This window comes from Argentina silus, assembly GCF_951799395.1.
Source record: "Argentina silus genome assembly, chromosome: 13".
In the NCBI taxonomy this organism is placed as follows: domain Eukaryota; kingdom Metazoa; phylum Chordata; class Actinopteri; order Argentiniformes; family Argentinidae; genus Argentina; species Argentina silus.
In genome coordinates, this window is record NC_139667.1 from 10,802,129 (window position 1) to 10,820,341 (window position 18,213).

Here is an 18,213-nt window from a genome sequence, read left to right on the forward strand (position 1 = left end):
CATATTGTCGCTTCATTCACTTCCCACTGAGTTTTGATGTTGCACTGGATCCCCACCCACCAGGTGGGGATACAAGAGGTGATACCATGTTGTTCCTGATGGGACCACCCGAGTAATGCTCGACTAGGTCATAAACAGTCATTGAACAGAAGCAGACACAACACACGCACACTCTGTGGGTAGAACGATCTAATGGAGAATTCAAAATGTCAAAAGCCAGCCACCTTCTGCAACTGTAACTCACTTTCCACACAGAGGCAGTCGGAAAGCAGTTTGTCTGGCCATTTATACAACACAGGGACAGGAATAAAAGCAACTGCAGTGGACAGAAAAACCATTTGGATGAAGCCACACAGACGACTAAACAGGCCACTGAACACACTGTACTCCTCCGCTGACCGCAGTTGATTGGAGAGGGAAGAAAGAGACTGTGGAAAAAGGGAGAGGCCCTGATGTGGGACCTCAGAGCATGTGTGTCTGTTGAGACATGGGGACTACGGAGAGACATGGGGACTACGGAGAGACATGGGGACTACGGAGTGACATGGGGACTTTGGAGAGACATGGGGACTACGGAGAGACATGGGGACTGCGGAGTGACATGGGGACTACGGAGTGACATGGGGACTACGGAGTGACATGGGGACTTCGGAGAGACATGGCGATAGAAAGAAGCAATCTGACTGGCTGCTTCCCTTGTGGCTGAAAATGTTGGAAGAAGAGAACCAAACTAAATCGAAAAACACACAAGAGAAGAAGCGGAAGCAAGTTTTCATTGAATTCGCTCGACATATTCAAATGTAATGTAATACATTGTTCCCTGGGGAAAGGAATTGTCAAACCACAATATGCAACGAACAGACTCAGGTTGCTCAATGTCATCGAAAAAGCATGACATGTGTCCGTGCCCCTCATGCTGAGCGCTGAGTTTCTTCTGGCTCTGTATAAACGCCCCCGTTCCACTTCCTCTGCCACCTTGTTATCAGCCTTACAGATCACTCACTGAGCTGACAGACAGGAAAAGCAAACAGTGCTGAGAAAACACCTCTGAACAGCAGCCATTTCAACCTGCCACCCCTGCAGGGATCGATAATGTCGACGCGGCCTTGCTGACGTTTGAAAAAACACAGGCTCCATATGGTTTTTATTGTAGGGACCTGCTGCTATTGACATAACGGGGTGGGGGTGGGGTGAAACCGCTGGGTTTTTGAAGGAGCTAACAGTTCCTCCATTGTTGTGTGTGTCTCCATGACATCTGTGGGTCATAGCTCCGCTGACCTCGTTCTGGTAAGAGGAGTAACTTCATTAGGGTTTAAACCGTGAAGAGACACGATAAATTAAGTAAGGTCAGACTCCTGACTGCGCTCCCTGAGGACAAAAAAAAAGAAGGATACTGAACTTGATACTGTGCCAAGTGCCCTCAGCGTTCAGCAAGTGTGCCGAAACGACCCGGTGAGAGTGTGCAGACAAGGTGGAAAGCCTGTCTGCGCGAAAGGGGGGAAGGGGAGAATGAGCAGAAAAACCAACAAGGGGAAATTGGACGTCCTGTCTTAAAAAGGAAAATAGCTTATTGCACGGAGGTGTTCAATCTGATTTATGACTGCATATTTACCGACTCATTAAAGGAATAACTTTAATCAATCATAAAACAATCCCCAAACACATCAAGTGTGTTGTTCTAAAAGGATACAGGTACGCCAGCACAGTCCCTGAATAGTAGCGAAGTAGATTGATGTTGATTATGAACTTGATAATCTACAGTACACACCCTCTATATTAATCAGCATTCTGACCCCAACTCAGACCTATTCAACCAGTAATAATGAAGATTTGAGTAACAGCAGATTATCCCTGCCCACCATTGTGTGTCGTCAGATAATGGTGAAGGGCGTTCCAGCAACTCTGCCAGGGCACTGGGAACCTAACCCACAGGGTGGTGGTGGATGAATACCATGTCTGGTCCTGGCACCAACTACCCAGCAACCATGGCACCAGGGCAGGCCTGCCACTGAGCCGTCTCCCCGTCCTTCACCCCCCTCTCCCACGGGAGGACCACTCTGCTCAAGTCTGTCATTCTCTCTCTGTTGTGGGTTAGCGTTCTGTTCTGCCACGCCACTCGGCAGGAGAATGAGACTACAGAAATGTGAACGGCAGATGGGAGAAATTACTCCATTTAACTATGGTGGGATTTTTTCTTCTCTATCCCTCCATCCACAAATGACTCAAAGACTGGACAAATTGATAGATGGCTTGCTCAACTTGGTTTTAAGACTTACAGTAAGTGCAAGCTTTTGGTTGCACAGCGATCCTTCACTTATAACGTTCATATTGCCATCATACCGTAGCCTGCACTGGCCTAAAAGATTTTTAAAATGTATATATGACATTAAGCCTGCACCTGAAAAAAAAATGTATAACTGTTTCCATTCAGAAGCCATTCCAATAAGTCTGAACACTGATATTTTGACTCAGGGGTGAACCTTTTTTTCTGAGAAGTTGAATCTGCTTTCCAGGAAATGTTCAGCCGGCCCCATTTACTGTATACAGTATACAGTATCATACATAGGGCCGGGTGCTGAAGCGTCCGCAGGGTGAAATATGGCTGTTCCATAGGAACATGCAGATGTGTGCTGGACTAGTCTAAGCCTATGGGGAAAGGGGGGGGTGGAGGTGATTTATTTCCTGTGCGTTTCAGTTAGTCTTGGCCAGTGGGAGCGGAGCACTCTACAGTTTCCATCTGTGCTCGCTCTCTCTCTCTCTGTCTCTTTCTGTCTCTCTCTGTCTCTCTCTCTCTGTCTCTGTTTCTCTCTCTCTGTCTCTCTCTGTCTCTGTCTCTGTTTCTCTCTCTCTCTGTCTCTCTCTCCTGAGCGCAGGGAGTAACGCTACCTGCTTCCAGGCCTCTGTTACCATGGTAACAGTTTTAACATGTTGATGTCTATCCTCCATCTGAACCTGCAGGAGTATGATCCAGGGAGCCAAGAGAATTACTAAGCAGAATAGAGTGTGTCTGGCTCCCATCACTGTGATACATCCTCAAATCAAATACGGGCTTAATAAAACTATTAAATGAAAAAGGTCACGTCTGTGTCTTTTTCCACTGTCAGTACAACTATGTTGGTGCTTTAGGGGCAGGTCAGATCATACCCCATAACAGATCGTAACATTATTTTCCATAATTATATGGATTTTACCTTGAAAAAGATACATCAACATTGTGTAAATCTTTTTTTACAACAACCTATATTCAGGACAGCATGTTACTGAGAGGTATAAAGATGTTTCCACATCATCGTGCTGTTTCATGTTGTCCAGTTCGACCCATAGAGTGTACACTTCTCAAAAGCCCTTTGTTTGGCTAATTACAGAGGCAGCTGTACAACCCTCCACTAGAAACAGGGAGTTATATTGCGCTAACAAACCAGTAGGAAACCATGTGCGAGACAGACCCATTTCACAGTGCAGTATTCCCAGCTGCAACGAATATGTTCAGAAAGAGCAGGAATATCCTTGGGACAAGGGCTAAGGTAAAAATGTTCATAAAACCTTCTTTTGAGGAAAAGTTTTATGTTTTTTTTCCATTACCAATGCCAAAAGGACTTCAAATTTCCTTCCACCTTACCAGCTTTATCATCCCCACTGACAGAGCGAGAGGACTGTTAACTGTAAACCCTCTATTTTACATCAAACAGTCCAAAAGTTTCAACTGACGAGGCAACGGTTTCCAACCTTAGCCTCAAAACATCCCCACCAGCTTTCATTTCATTGCCCATTTATAGGATATTAAGCCAAGTCAAGCATGCAATAAACATAGGATATTAAGCTACGTATGTCAAGCATGCCTTGACCATGACACCATCCTTTCAAATTTGGCAGACACATTACAGAAACAGTGTTTAGTTTCAAATATTTTAATTTCATGGCACCCCGTCCCCACCCATCCCAACAACATAACATCATGCTCCAAATATGCTAGGGTGCAGGAGAAGGAATGTTTCACTGGCTGTCTGTCTGTCTGGCTGGCTGGCTGGCTGGCTGGCTGGCTGGCTAGGTGGATGCTGGAAACTCATTCTGAAGGAGTCGTGAACTTTTGTCCCGTCGTTGCTCCCTCTCTGACTGCACGAGGGGACTTGGGCAACACAAAACAGGAAGCGCTCCACAAGCGGACGCTATCGCTGTTTATCCCTCCCGCTGTCCATCACACCCAGAGACCCCGACCAAACAGCATGGCCAGAGCCAGGACTAGAACCAGGTTTGGTGGCAGTAGGCCATAGAGGGAGGGCCCAGCCTGGGCCGACTGGTGTCCCTCTGGGAGACCAACTCCCCCCCTGCAGTGTCCCCTCCCTCAGTCCCAATGGAGCCTGGGTGTGTGATGGTGCACTCATGCCAAGTGGTGACACCCTCAAAGGGCCATCACCCCCATCATGCTATTCATCATGCTAAGTGGATAAGCATAGATTGCTCTGGCTGTGGCTACACAGAAGGCTTGAGGGAGACGTTATCAAGATCAGATCTAGGATCAGGTTACCCTAACCATAGTTTAACCTTCACAACCAAGTTAAAACACTCCAAACCTAAACCATTAGAAGGCAACCGAGACCTTGGATGAGTAGAAGGAGGAGCACAGTGTCATCCCAGATGGTGGCCAAGTCATGTGGTTTAGCTGCAGTCGGGCAGGAAAAAGACTGAGCTGTATGAAGTCTATACAATACGCAGCTATTATACATGACTGCATTCCACCACTTAAAACAATGAGTCTGATTCAAAATGACAGGGTTCAGTCAGGACACGAGACATTGAGAGGTTATTCAGTGTGAGACTATAAGCAAGCATAAAGTTCACAGCTGGACTGTTCATCAGTCAATATTATGTATATATATACTGTATCTTCTTTCTTTTTTTGTTTTACTCTTATATTTATCTTTATTGGATAGAGATAGTGGAGATAAAGGAAGAAGGAAAGGGTATGTGCCGTGGTGCTAGACCCCTAGACCACTATATACTATATCTTCGATGGAATACATTAAAACATAAAGGCACACTGCAAAAAAAAAATATATATATACATTTTAGCATATCAACAACGTCTGCAAACGATAGTCTACAGAGTCAATGACACAAGAAAGATTAACTACCAGCAACCACAACAACCTTAGATTAGGGCCAGAACTAAGACTTGGAAGCAGATCCACAACATTGTAGATGCCTACAGAGAAGTACTGCAGTACATGGAACACTATAGCCTGACATCCATGTTTGTTACACGGCTCAGTGACTGGTGAATCACTTACTCACCATACCGTCCCTCGGTGGAGGAAATGCTAACACAGAGGGGGGCAAGGTTCAGTCCAGACTCCATCTACTGAGATATGAGCACATAAAACACTGTTCCTGTCCATTCCCCGCTGACACACAAACCCTGGGTTGTGCTGAGTGGAGGGATTCAGGGACGGTCGAGGTGGGGGTCAGACGGTTCTTCAAATGGACAAGCTGCAAAAGGTCGAGCTGACTTTATAGAAAGTTGAATGTCTAACTATCCTCATATTTCAGTTGTGTTAGAGTTAGAGTGTGGGTGAGGATGGATTCGATGGCAAGGAAAAGTACACAGTCATATTTTCCATTGATATCAAAGCCATATGGGTGGATTTCATCAGCGAACACTGTGCAGTGGGCACTGCTAATGCAGCGATGAGACAGAACCTCCTCCAGAACCAGTTATGGACTCTGACATATAATTATTGCAAATTAATTGATTCACACAATTGACACATAGTAACACATATGTTACAGTTCCAACTAATTAGAGGCTTGTTATATATAGTATACTGTACATATATATATATATATATATGTAGCTATAAAGTTACAATACAATTCCCTACCTAAGGTGACTGCAACATGAAATTATTGATTTTCTACTAGCATTTACGCAAGCCTTCACAAGCCTTTTCCTGCAGCTCTCGTAAGAAATTCTTGCAACCAAACCAGTACATGACAAAATCCACGAGAAAAATATGAACAGTGATCAGATTTACTGCTCCTTCCCATAACTAGTTGAGGATCAGCAGACATTTACAGAACAACAACAACAACAACATTACCCTGGTCCTCAGGAATGTGAACTTGGCCAACACTAGACAAAGGGACACAAGCAAGCCACTTTGAATGATTCATTCAATGTGTTTCACTTTGTTGAACAATTAGCAGCAGTTATAGGGTACTGCTGCTGTCCTGACTGGGTCTCAGTATGTTGTTTCTTGACCATTTCAGTTTAACTGAGGGGGAAGTGTCAGCTCAACCTAGAGATTCTGCACCACTTTCTGAGCTCTATGAATCGCTTTAATGGGACAGGTTACATTACAGTATTTCTAGAGGTGAGGAGTAAGTGTAAAACATTTTTTTATTTAGAACTTTGTGCAGAAGCCAAGATGTATATAGACAAATGATCAAGTGGATCAAGTCTGTTGGTTGCTCTTTGAAATAAACATCACCTCTCTTTTGTCCTTCATTTAAAACCTGACAGCTTCAACAGCATCCTTTCTTTCCTCTCACCTCCCTTTGTTTATCCATTAGACCTGATGAAATGATTAGAATGAGTACTTGATCACACCCCTTCCATTCAATCTGATAATTATGGACATGAATAGACTCATCTTCATCATGTATCTAACATGATAATACAGAGGTGAGTGTGTGATTGCAAACTGGTGCCATAACATCATAACATGTGTTTATGATGAGAGAAGCCACCAAAAATTACCTTTGTCCAACACCCCCAACCATCAAATAGAAATCCAAGTGCACCAAGGGGGGGATGAAATGTGCAAAATGTCAAAAGACATTTTATTATTAAGACAGTTTATTATTGGCCATATAACTTCAATCTTAAAAGTTGATCAAAGCGTGTATGATCTAATAAGCAGTTTATCAGTGGAATCTGAACTGTGGGCTATATTTCAGGGCCCGGGATGTTCTTATGACATGTATTTATCTACTGTTGTGTGACGAAGTACATGGGCGTGCGCTCCCCAGGCAAGTGGCCAGTCCAGGGGCCGTTCATCATAAACTAACTCCAACCCTCGATTGCTGAGTATTCAAAACCACACCAATGTACACTAATGGAAGATGCCTCTACCGTAATGAACACTGTCCCCAATCCATTTTCAGCACAAACAAACCGAGTCAAACTACTTTTGGTTCCACTGGTTGGCTCTCCAGTTTCAAAACCTTTGCCTCTCTCTCTCTCTCTCTCTCTCTCTCTCTCTCTCTCTCTCTCTCTCTCTCTCTCTCTCTCTCTCTCTCTCTCTCTCTCTCTCTCTCTCTCTCTCTCTCTCTCTCTCTCTCTCTCTCTCTCTCTCTCTCTCTCTCTCTCACCAAGTGGTAAATGGCAGACACTGTTGATGGATATATAGAGCCTATATTTCAGATGTTCAAAGCCTGTTCTTATACGTGGGCTGTATTCCAACAGTGCCATTACAGGGGCCCGCCATTGTCATGGAAAAGATCCTGGCTCCAGCATCATTACATCATGGATGACTCTCTCCGGGAAGCACAACCACACGGAGAGGGCTAATGTTTGTGTCTCCAGTGAGAGCACACCACAATGTAAATACGAGAGACTACTAGACCGTGAGGAGTAACTCAAGTAGCTCCACTACTGTCCAGCATGCTCCTGCGGTGCTTGGAACTCATTTTGGGCACGAGACACAGATGTCTGCTTAACAAAAACAAAGCGTAAAACAGCGGAGTATGGCACAGAGATGGCAAACCACAGACATGCATTTTTTGGAGAAGCACGGCCTTCATTTCATATAACTGCCTCAGCTCTGAAAAAAAACAATTGTTTCACTTCTCAACTCATTCAACCGCAATACAGAATAGAGTTTCACGGAGCAGTGTTGTGGATGTTTAGCACCTGCTAAGAAATTGCATGGCGGAGAACTTTTCAAAGCTTGGAATTGAGCCAAGTTGAGTATCTGTTCTTCCATGTGTATTCTCTTGCTCATCCACTGCATTAAAGTAAAACCCCTTGATATTCTGTCATAGCCTATGCTTGATTTTGCTATGTCAGGTGTCATATCAACAACAGGTCATTTACCTTTTGGTCGACGATAGAGCAGACCAGATCTTTCACGGCAGAGAGCGACAGGTCATGGTTCTCCAGGTTGACAGTTTCTCTGGTGAGTCCGATCTGGAGAAGGAACGACACTCCGTGGAATGAGCTGCGGGAGTTGGTGGGACTCGGAACGCTGTGACTGTGACTCCCGTTGGACAGGCGGCTGTAGAGCGGTGCCGGCGGGCTGGGGGACGGAGAGGGAGTCGGCGGAGCGGCTGGGTGGTGTGAATGGAGGTAGGCTCTCGGTAAGGACGGAGGAGAGGAGCTGCTGCAGGCAGACATCGGGTTACTTCCAATGACAGAGATGATTGCGAAGCAAAATGTCAAATAGTAGAATCGTCAGTGATGCCTTGCTAATTAAGGCACCACTGACCCTCCATGGAAATACACTTGTGGAGGAAACACTGGGTTCTCATTCCAAGATAGGCTACATGAAATGCAAGGAGGGTGTCCAAAGTGTCATCATGTAAGTCAATACCAATATTCTCTTTCAAAAGCAACATTGTCACTTTCCATTCGGGTCCCTTCGTGCGCAAAGCTCGGTCCTTCCACTGGATGGAATCTGAAGCTCAGGACGTCCGTGATTGGTTCCCTGTTGGTTGCAAGTGATCACCATTCCAAACTTCATAGTCTAGAACGATGTCCCTTCTCCTCACTGAAGTCAGATATCCGCCTTGACCACAGGAAACCTGGGAATCAAACAAATGAATTGCATATATGAGCTTGATGGAGAGTCTGTGCGTAGAGTACAATTGCATGGAAATAATATAGGAAATTGAACTTGGAGCAACAATTAGCAATTGTCGGATAAGGTGGAACAAATTCTGTACACATTCGATAAGATGTATTACAAATCATGAACTCAAAACTGTTACTTTTTGAGCATGACTGCAAGATCAAACAAGAGCTACAATTAGAATATATAAAACGACCTTGTGAAGGTTATAATTTAATGGAACAAGTCATACAGCCAACTAATTGAAAAGCCTACAGCAATGGACATATGAAATAACTCATTAAAAGCAGGCAAACAATGAATTCAGATTTAGATTGCATTACACATGGAATATGATTAATTTAATAATCTGACAAATTAGAGAAAGTCGATCCATAACTGAATGTTCTATGTTTATCGGGTTATGCACAACCAACATCTGGAATCAAGGCTTCTAAACATCTGGACCCTCCCACTTTCGATTGGATTGCTGGCAGAGGACTACGCTAGTCTTCAAATGCCAGCAAAACAAGTTATACAAGACCTGTTTTTGCATACTGAAAATTGCCTCTGAAGTATTATTCGCATAGTCTATTCTCATACATTATCTGTTAAAAAATGAAATACCCATAGACATAAATCATACGTTACCTTCACTCTCTGCGAAGGGTGATTTTCTACCCATGGCAAGTGGACAACAGAAACTTTGCCCCAACAATCGAAGAAAGCGAAGATTTAACTTTATTCACAATGATTGTCCCATTAAGTCAACGAAAACGCAACAGCGAAATGGAAACATGCATCAGAAAGAATGTCTAGAAGTGCGCAAGAACTCACATTGCCAAGTTCTCCACTTTTTGAAACTTTCTCTTATCGTCTATTCGTGGTTGCCAGATAGTACGTTCATGCGCATCTTATTATCCTCCAGCTGTGACTACTCCCCCTGCTTTGCGAGCAAAAAGTGGAGAACTAGGTTCTTGGGGCTTGGAGTTCTGTAATCATCGCTAGATGGAGTTTCCATCGGTTGAGATGAATATTTCAACTACAATCTCACAAATGCAATGGCGCCCTGAACAGTTCTCTTTACATTGCGCATGCTTATTTCGTGCACATCCTTTCCGTTACTCAGATGCAAAAGTTCCCTTCTGCGTAAAGACACCCTAATCGTTAGTCTTGAAAATGAGTTATTAGGGGAAATTTGGAAACATCCCATTGCTGTGCTACATACTGGAACAAACTTTATAGGAAAGCGACATAGTTCCGTTTCATAACTCAATTCTAAATGAGTAAGAAATGTGTAATTCACTTCAGTGCACAATTGAATGTATTTTTTGTTGGAAATGACAACACAGTATAAATTGTTGTGGTTACAAACCGAGAATATTGCCAGATCACAGAACTGGAAGTCTACTATTAATATGCATTAATATTATCGATGAACCTGTGTTGCTAAGATCATGAACTATATCACACTTTGAAATATTTCATTTGCTGCTGCCCTTCTTATTCAAGATTTATTCTCAATGCAAGTGGAAATGTACGAGAACACAACGATTTAAGATACAACAACTGTTATTAATACATACATGTATTATACATTTATTAACAAAGTTATTAAACCAGAGTTAATACTGAGGGAAAGAGGGGTCGATCTTCTGGGCCCAGGCCATCAGTCCTCCACAGATGTCCTTCACAGTGACACTGTCCACCTCTGAGCCAGACATCTTCTCCAGGGCCAGCACCGCCTTCTGAGAGTCGTTCCCCATCTTGCAGATCACGTAGACTTCAGGAGAGCAGAGACAAATGCAAGCAAAGTGAGATGTGCAGCACTTCAGTATAAGACCTAAAAGGTTGATGTTCGGCCAGAAGCACAGCAAAGGCATTGCATTCCATGTCACCATTGGGTGTGTTATGCTAACTGCATGACTGATCAACTCAGATCCTGTTTAGGCTCTTGAAACATGGATGGATTGGAAACTAAGAGAGGTGTCTAGCGAACCATTAGGCACTAATGTGAGAAGACATGTTGTTTACGCTATCAGAGTAACAAATGAAACCTGCTCATTGGTAACAAAATATACACTGACACACTGAAAATACACTCTCCAGAGGTACAACCTTGACTATCCAATTGAAAACACTGTTCCAGCTGTTCGTGATGACGATACTGTTTTGGAAAATGGATCGCCTAGCAACCTCATCACCTCCAATCATTGGTTGTCCAAAATAAGCAAATACCATGGCAGGGCAAGGCTGCACAGACTTAATTAGTACTCAGATTACTCGGCTCGGCTCTGTGACCACGCTCTATATAGTGAGCTACTGAGGAGACACTACAGATTTGGACCTCCGTCGAAACCTGTCATTGTCAGTCATGTTACCTGGAACCTGGGATTGGCTCGGCAGCTGTTCCTTCACTTGGCTGATTCTCTCCTTCAGCAGTCGGATATGTTCACTCTTCCTGTACTCTAAACTAGAGAGAGGAATGTCTTTGGAGTGATATCAGGAAAATAGGCACTTTGCACTGTTGAGAACTGCAGTCATAGCACACATACAGCACGTCGTAAATCAAACCAGTTGGGATCACTTTCTACATTTCGTGCCCGGATACGGTATAACGTTTTCCGATCTAGCACCTAAAATGGCATAGTAATGGAGTACAATGACAGGAAATGAAGCATCCTTCCATCAAAAGGATACTGAGAGAGGGCAGGTGGCATATATCCACTTCCACTAGAGGGCGCACGTCCAGCAGAAGATGCGATGCAGCACTGTCCACGATGGATTTATATTCCTGGATTCAGAATGAGACGACTGTCAACAGTCACTTCAACACAACCAAAACAATTTGATTGTGTGTAATACTCTTGGCTCAAATTTGAGGTTACTATGTGACTTAAATGAAAGAATACCTCAGGGCCTAGTACAGTACAAATGGTTGTCATTATTGAGTTGTATGGGTGGAGTAAACTGAACGTTTTCTTGTCATCACATCAAATAAAGGAAATAAAACTGTTTCAGACTGGAAGTCTTGTATAATTTCTATAATGGCCCAATCAATCATGATCTTCATCGTGTCCTTCTTAACGACTGAGTTCTTTAGAAAGCTTTAATTCAGCAGAAATACAAACAAACCTAAATCTCCGCCATCAATGTTAGTGCCAAAAAAAAATGTTATTCTTTCCCATAGAAAACGACAGAAAACAACAGTCAAGTTACTAGTCATTTCCCATTCAGGGTTGGGTCGGCAGTTAGATATAATCTGGGTTGATGAATGCACAGAAATCGCAGAAAATCAGAGTAATCATGCAATTATGATCATCATAATAGAGTAAGTCACGCAGGAGCCCTGGACTGTGAGCTATACCATACCTGCACTGTTATCCTCTGGTCCTTAGAGAGGAGGTTCAGTCTTCGACACTGAAAGATAAAAATCGTTTAGGTAAATATATTCCAAGAACATTTTGAAACTCCATTTTCCTATGATTAGGAGAATACCAAAATATGTATGATCCCATTCAGGTTCAGTCTTTAGCACAAAAAAACTGAAATAATTAGATAACAAGTTCCAAGAAAACATTGAACGTCTGACTTCCTACAATTATGGGGACATTTAAAAAGTACTTTCACATTTTTCATGGTGCCTCCTCCTAGTCAATCTAACCTTGTCTGTGGCTGCAGAGCCGCAGAACTTCTCATAGTCCAGCAGGTGTGTCACGGTGGGCTTCTCTCCACACACAGCACAGCTGGCCTGCTTGGGCCTCAGCCTGATGGAGCGGAACCTGGCATCCTGGGCATCCAACATCAGCAGCTGCTGCCCGCAGGAAGCTGGCACACCTTGTCAAGGAAGGGACTTCTTTCTGACACACAACACTACTGTATAATAACATGTAGAAGAAGAAGAAGAAGAAGAAGAAGAAGAAGAAGAAGAAGAATACATTTATTTTGTATTGCGCTTTTCTCAGTACTCAAAGATGCTACATTTCATGAAGAGAACAAGAATAGATAGGATAAATAAAAAGTGAAACGAAAGCACCGTCGGTAAAAACAACAATAAAACATTATGATGTGTTTTGGGGTTGTGGTTGTGTATGTGGAATGATGTGTAGACATTGGATGCCTTTCAGTCTCAGCTCTGATTGTGTAACATCCACAACTACTGTCAATTGAAACGGAGTGGAAGTGAAAGATGGTTCATGTTTATTACGAGTTATGCTCATAGCTCAGCGATGTCCGACCGTAAGTCATATTCTGACAAATAAATGATGTCAGTATACAGACACTCCAACACTCCAGTTCCACTTTCTCCCACTATGGCTGCCAAGCTTTATCAGATGGGCATGGTCATTATGAAAAACACCCCTTCCTTCCCGTGCTACAATGGAACAGCCTAGCCCTATTTCATTCAGGCATTCATTCATTCATTCATTCAGCATGATGACAAAGCAGAAAGTGCTGTGTCATTGTACAGTAGCTTGGCTGAACCGAGGTAGTTGACTGACAAAGGAAGTCATATCTGGGAAGGATACAGCCTTGTCCAGATGCAATCTTCAGGACCTCCAACGCTTGGAAGCACCCCATAATCCCTGGCACTAAAACAAAAGATGAAAATCGGCAATCAATGACATATTCCTCCCTCTACCTCTCATCCATCTCTAAGTAGTACAATTTGATCATAACTCTACTATAAGTGGAAAAATCTCCATACGTAGGTAAAGAGCTATCAATATCATAACTCAAACCAAGGAAGCACATTTACTTGTGTACATTTTGTGCTGAGTGAAGAGAGGCGAAAGGAAACAGAGAGGACTCACCGACTCCTAGAACCCCTCCATCGGAGCAGTTGGTCACGGTCTCAGGGGGTGGGGGCAGCGGGTACAAACACCTGTAGCAGGGGCCTCCTTTGTAGTTGTACACTGTCAGCTACGCACACAGATTGGATGGTTTAGAATGGTGCGTCAGATAACCCATTGAAAAGCAAGCAGAAGAGGAGACCTTTGTGACTGGGGCCTTACCTGGCCCTCCATTCTCAAGGCGCTGGCTGACACTAGTGGCTTGCCACTGAGGACACAGGCGTCGTTCACCAGGTAACGTGTAGGTACGTTGTCCGAACAGTCAGCTACGATGTCATACATGTGGTAGATAAGGTCAAGGAGTCAAAGTGTACAAATGTTTCTGGCACTCAGTGTTCTGAATAATACCATTAATGAGAAACACATTCCTCTATTTGATTGGATAATACAGAAAATCACAGTTTAAGGCAGCAAAGGCCAATCTTATTCTCCTGTAAGATAGCAGTTAGCTCAAGGCTCAGTTGGAGAATACTGTTGGATGAGTTGTAGGGCGTTCTCTGGGGACAGCTGGAGGTGGTAGGGAATGCACTCTACCGTGGAGTTCAACCTGAGGACACACATAAGGACACGGCTCACTCACATTCAAACCCAAATCATCTGGTTAGTCTCTCATTCAACTCATTTTAGAGCACAACAACTCATTACATATCCCCTTTCTCTCCAAATGCCAAAAATCACTTTGAGTTAATGAGAAAGCACTTGGCATTCAATTGCATTACAGTTAATATTCAGTACATTGAGTACAGTTACTTATTCACTTAAATAAGAAGAGGGACTTGTAGTCTCTATATACAATGCACAATGCAAACAGTCGCTATCTAGAGAAATAGCACCACCAAGTGGTTGTGGTTATGCTGTGGACGTTAACCACAGTAAGCCTACTGTTACTGTCAGTGAGAGAGGGACCAAAAACAGACATTTCTAAAATTATAACAAATGTTTACACAATATTTACTGGCAAAAGAAATCCATATATAACCTGTGGTGAGACAGCAAAGCGCCACCTTACTTCCTCTTACTCTGGACAACAGATGCTAGTTAGTACACGGCAAGATATGATCCTATACCAGCAATTCCAAAACTCGACTTCAAATTGGGGTCCCCTGAGACACTCAAACTTCCCTCTATGTTTTGATAAATAAGACACAAACATGTTTATTTCTTATGAAGACAAACATTGTCTGTGTATTGCACCTCTAGCCAAAATTGGCAGTGTTTTGGGGTTCATATCCAACCAATTAGAGCATAGTTTAGGTAATAAGAATACACTTGGACTTCATTATTATGTGTTGGCATAGCCTGCAACAAGGCCGGCGGTGGCTATGGGCAGGGGTGGGTTCAGCCCACCCAAATGTGCGTCTTGTCCACCCAATCAAAAGTTACGATTATTTTTTTTTTTTTTCTGCATTGTTGATTTTATTAATATATTATTTACATTTACATTTTACATTTATGGCATTTAGCAGACGCCTTTATCCAAAGCGACTTACAACAAATACATTTGTTTAAGTAAGTGAATCATCTATCCAACTGTCATCATAAGACAAAGTAATCAATGCTCACACCAGGGGCCATTAGCAGTCTTAATGCCAGAAGACACTTTTTTTTAAATTATTATTTATTAACAGGAGAGAGCTTGTACAGGGGGGAAGTGGGGGTGAAGAGGTCTCAAGGGTTGGGGTTAGTACAGGGAGGGTAGTGGGGGTGAAGAGGTCTTAGGAAGGACTGTTAAGATGTAGCCTGAAGAGATGGGTTTTCAATCTACGGCGGAAGATCGGTAGTGACTCTGCAGTCCTGACAGTGGGGGGAAGCTCATTCCACCAGCAGGGCGCCAGGACAGTGAAAAGTCGTGACCGAGTGGCACGGCCGCTGCATCCACGTAGAGGTGGCGGTGCCAGGCGGGCAGCCGAGGTGGAAGAGCGGAGTGATCGTGCAGGGGTTTGGGGGCTAACCATTGCTTGCAAGTAGGGAGGGGCTGTTCCCTTTGCTGCCCGGTAGGCGAGTACCAGGGTCTTGAATCTGATGCGAGCTGCTACAGGGAGCCAGTGGAGGGTGCGGAGGAGGGGGCGTGACATGGGAGAATTTGAACACCAGACGAGCGTCAGTGTTCTGAATGAGCTGCAGAGGTCTGATGGCAGAGAGGGGGCAGCTTGGATGTGACCAGTTTTAGAACATCGTCAGGGGAGAGGGGGGAGAAATCTGATAAACCAGAGACTGGGTGTTGCACATTGGGTTTGGGAGAAAAGGTAGCATTGTTGGTGAGAGGTAGAGGGAAGGAGCTGCTAATGTCATCAACATTCTTTTCAAAGTAGGTGACAAAGTCATCGGCAGACAGAGAGGAGGGAGGAGGGGGAGGAGGTGGGTTGAGGAGTGAGGAAAATGTGGAGAATAGTTTCCTTGGGTTAGAGACAGAGGATTGAATTCTGGAATGGTAGTATAAAGCTTTAGCAGCTGAAATTATATATATTCCGGGGCGTGTTTGAATGTTTAATCTCATATTTGTATTTACTGTAGGTCCATATACTATGTCTATCTATTTAGCGCTGTCCATAGCCACCACCGGCCTTGCCCGGCCTTCAGTGCTTTAAACTCCGACTTTTAGCCTCCTCTACCCCCCTAGTCCCTGTGAGGCCAAACGGGGCTACTGGCGTGTGGTTTAGAGCAAGGGCGGGATGTTCTTATCATCCAAGTGCTTTAGTTGGCAAGCAAACTTGGCGGGGGCGAATTTTTACACTAAGGATAGGGTGCCAAGTTACCAGAACCTGTTAGGAAACCAGAGGATTTGACATGTTGTCTCCATATAGTTTTATGAACTGTAAAATGTAAACAAATTGAACACCATACGGGGCAGGACTAGAAAGCCCAGCAGCGGAAATTCAAAAGGGCTTGTTCACTAAGCTCAATGCATTGGGCTTTGAGCACTAGCTGGCTGTTAGTAAGCCTTAGCACGAACTGGCACCGCTGTTGAAAAGCGGCTCCTGAGACCCAGTAAGAGCTTTCTGCAGGGCGCAGTACTTTACCGTCTCACAGCCTGGGCAGCAGACTGGGCCTTGGCCTGACCCTGGCTGTGCTCTCCATGGAGAACCTGCCTATGGAGGTTACTGAGCTCCACCTCGTCATAGTCCAGCAGCCCCAGACGCCCTGGGGATAGAGGTAGAAGGATGTGCTATGTAATATCACTATGTGCTCTGTAATAACAAGTCTGACACAGAAATGAGCTGTTAGAATTAGTAAAGCACATGATAATCCACTGTTGCATGTGTTCTTCATTATTGTCTTGAAATAGAGATTCAAAGAAGCGACAGGTATTTAAAAGCATTGCGGTTTTGATAACAAGATGTTGGAGTGTGTGATTCATAGGCCAATACGAGGCCTATCATTTTCTCCTAACATTCAGCTTGCATACCAATTCCTGCTGCAGCTAGATACTGTGCCAAGGGACAGCCTAGTCCACCACATCCCACAACCAGGACCGAGGTCTGGGAGAGGTTCAGCTGACCTGCAGATAATAAGATAAGGGTGTGTTCCGTCATAGTATGCATCTCACAACATTGCCTGAATTTATATCTTAATTTTGGAGAACGAGAAAGACTTTACCTAGTACACCCAGCTCTGGCAGTAGAAGCTGTCTGCTGTATCTCATGATGTCCTCATTGGACAGGGCTGTCTTTGGCTTCAATGGTGTTAGGGCTGTCACTTTCTCCTGGAGCTCCAGAACTGATAAACTGTTCTGAAATGATTGGAATAGAAGGAGACATGGCACAGGGTTTTATAATACAATAATTACAATGTAAGTCAACTGATTAGGAAGCAGAGAATAGCCTGCAATGTCCATAGGCTAACATTGCAGTGTTGGCAAGTTACAACTCAACCAAGACATCCTAAGGCAACTCACAAAATAATCTTACCTGCTCTATACGTGCCAATGTATTCTTCAGAGTAACTATCTCCTTTTCTTTCTCTATAAGCCGTGCTCTCAAGCAAGAAACTTCTTCCTCCATTCCCGCAACGTGTTACAAACAAGATAATTGATCCAGGTCCCTGTAAAATTGGAATAAAGTATCAAAATGATGTTACAATGTTGCCAAATATGACTGTTTCAGTGATTTTGTTGTCATGTGTAGCACTTCCTGGTCAACAGAGCAGACCCACGTGGAAGGAGACCACGTGGTTGTGGGTGCGTTCCAGCGCAACACGGATTTAGAAGCGATCACGGTCTGTCAATGTGCTGCTGCGCAGTTCACTTGTCACGGCTTGAACGTAGGTTGTGAATTGAATAACCTACAATTAATTTCCCCAAAACTTTGCTGAGTCTACATTGTCTGCAGACAATTAGTTTTGACGCTTATACTGCCAAATTGGTATGATGTCTGAAATACATACCAGATCTGTTTATTATCATTGATTATAGCCCATAATTAACAAACCGAACATGAGAGCAACATTTGATTTCAAAATCCCACAGTAGACTCACTGACGTGATGTAGAACGCCCCAGTTCCTCCCTCATGTTTTTCACATGATCCTTAAAGC

The 18,213-nt window shown here is 43.8% G+C and overlaps 2 protein-coding genes across 5 annotated transcripts in view; both read right to left on the reverse strand.

Moving 5' to 3' along the window:
• Positions 1 to 10,036, reverse strand: part of prkd3 (protein kinase D3) — a 40,361-nt gene extending 30,325 nt beyond the window's left edge. For both annotated transcript variants that reach the window (XM_083683694.1, XM_083683693.1), the window contains exons 1-2: positions 9,480 to 10,036; positions 8,096 to 8,802 (exon numbers count right to left, since the gene is read on the reverse strand). In XM_083683694.1, coding sequence (XP_083539820.1) covers positions 8,096 to 8,395 — 300 coding nt within the window. In that variant the 5' untranslated portion in view covers positions 8,396 to 8,802; positions 9,480 to 10,036. The remainder of the gene's footprint in view (positions 1 to 8,095; positions 8,803 to 9,479) is intronic.
• Positions 10,037 to 10,049: 13 nt separating this feature from the next.
• Positions 10,050 to 18,181, reverse strand: mocs3 (molybdenum cofactor synthesis 3). 3 transcript variants are annotated; one of them, XM_083683702.1, is made up of 14 exons: positions 18,156 to 18,181; positions 17,590 to 17,722; positions 17,279 to 17,411; positions 17,088 to 17,180; positions 16,702 to 16,822; positions 14,150 to 14,228; positions 13,844 to 13,957; positions 13,643 to 13,751; positions 13,358 to 13,420; positions 12,493 to 12,656; positions 12,201 to 12,248; positions 11,529 to 11,622; positions 11,210 to 11,317; positions 10,050 to 10,611 (listed from the first exon to the last, which is right to left on the reverse strand). In XM_083683702.1, the coding sequence occupies exons 2-14, from the start codon at positions 17,680 to 17,682 to the stop codon at positions 10,454 to 10,456; spliced, it is 1,377 nt and encodes a 458-aa protein (XP_083539828.1). In that variant the 5' UTR covers positions 17,683 to 17,722; positions 18,156 to 18,181; the 3' UTR covers positions 10,050 to 10,453. The 3 variants fall into 3 exon arrangements, 2 of the variants coding, with proteins under 2 accessions (XP_083539828.1, XP_083539827.1); XM_083683701.1 differs by lacking the exon at positions 18,156 to 18,181 and having other exon boundaries at positions 17,590 to 17,805; XR_014554572.1 differs by lacking the exon at positions 18,156 to 18,181 and having other exon boundaries at positions 10,586 to 10,611; positions 11,210 to 11,301; positions 17,590 to 17,805.
• Between the last annotated feature and the right edge of the window lie 32 nt (positions 18,182 to 18,213).

Bases quoted from the DNA above. Each gene is read 5' to 3' on its own strand.
- mocs3 (XM_083683702.1), bottom strand. From the start codon at position 17,682: ATGGAGGAAGAAGTTTCTTGCTTGAGAGCACGGCTTATAGAGAAAGAA. The intron at 16,823-17,087 runs GTATGCAAGCTG...CTCTATCCCCAG, and splicing joins TCTAGCTGCAGCAGGAATTG to GGCGTCTGGGGCTGCTGGAC. The intron at 14,229-16,701 runs GTAAAGTACTGC...GTGTGTCCTCAG, and splicing joins GCTGCCCAGGCTGTGAGACG to GTTGAACTCCACGGTAGAGT.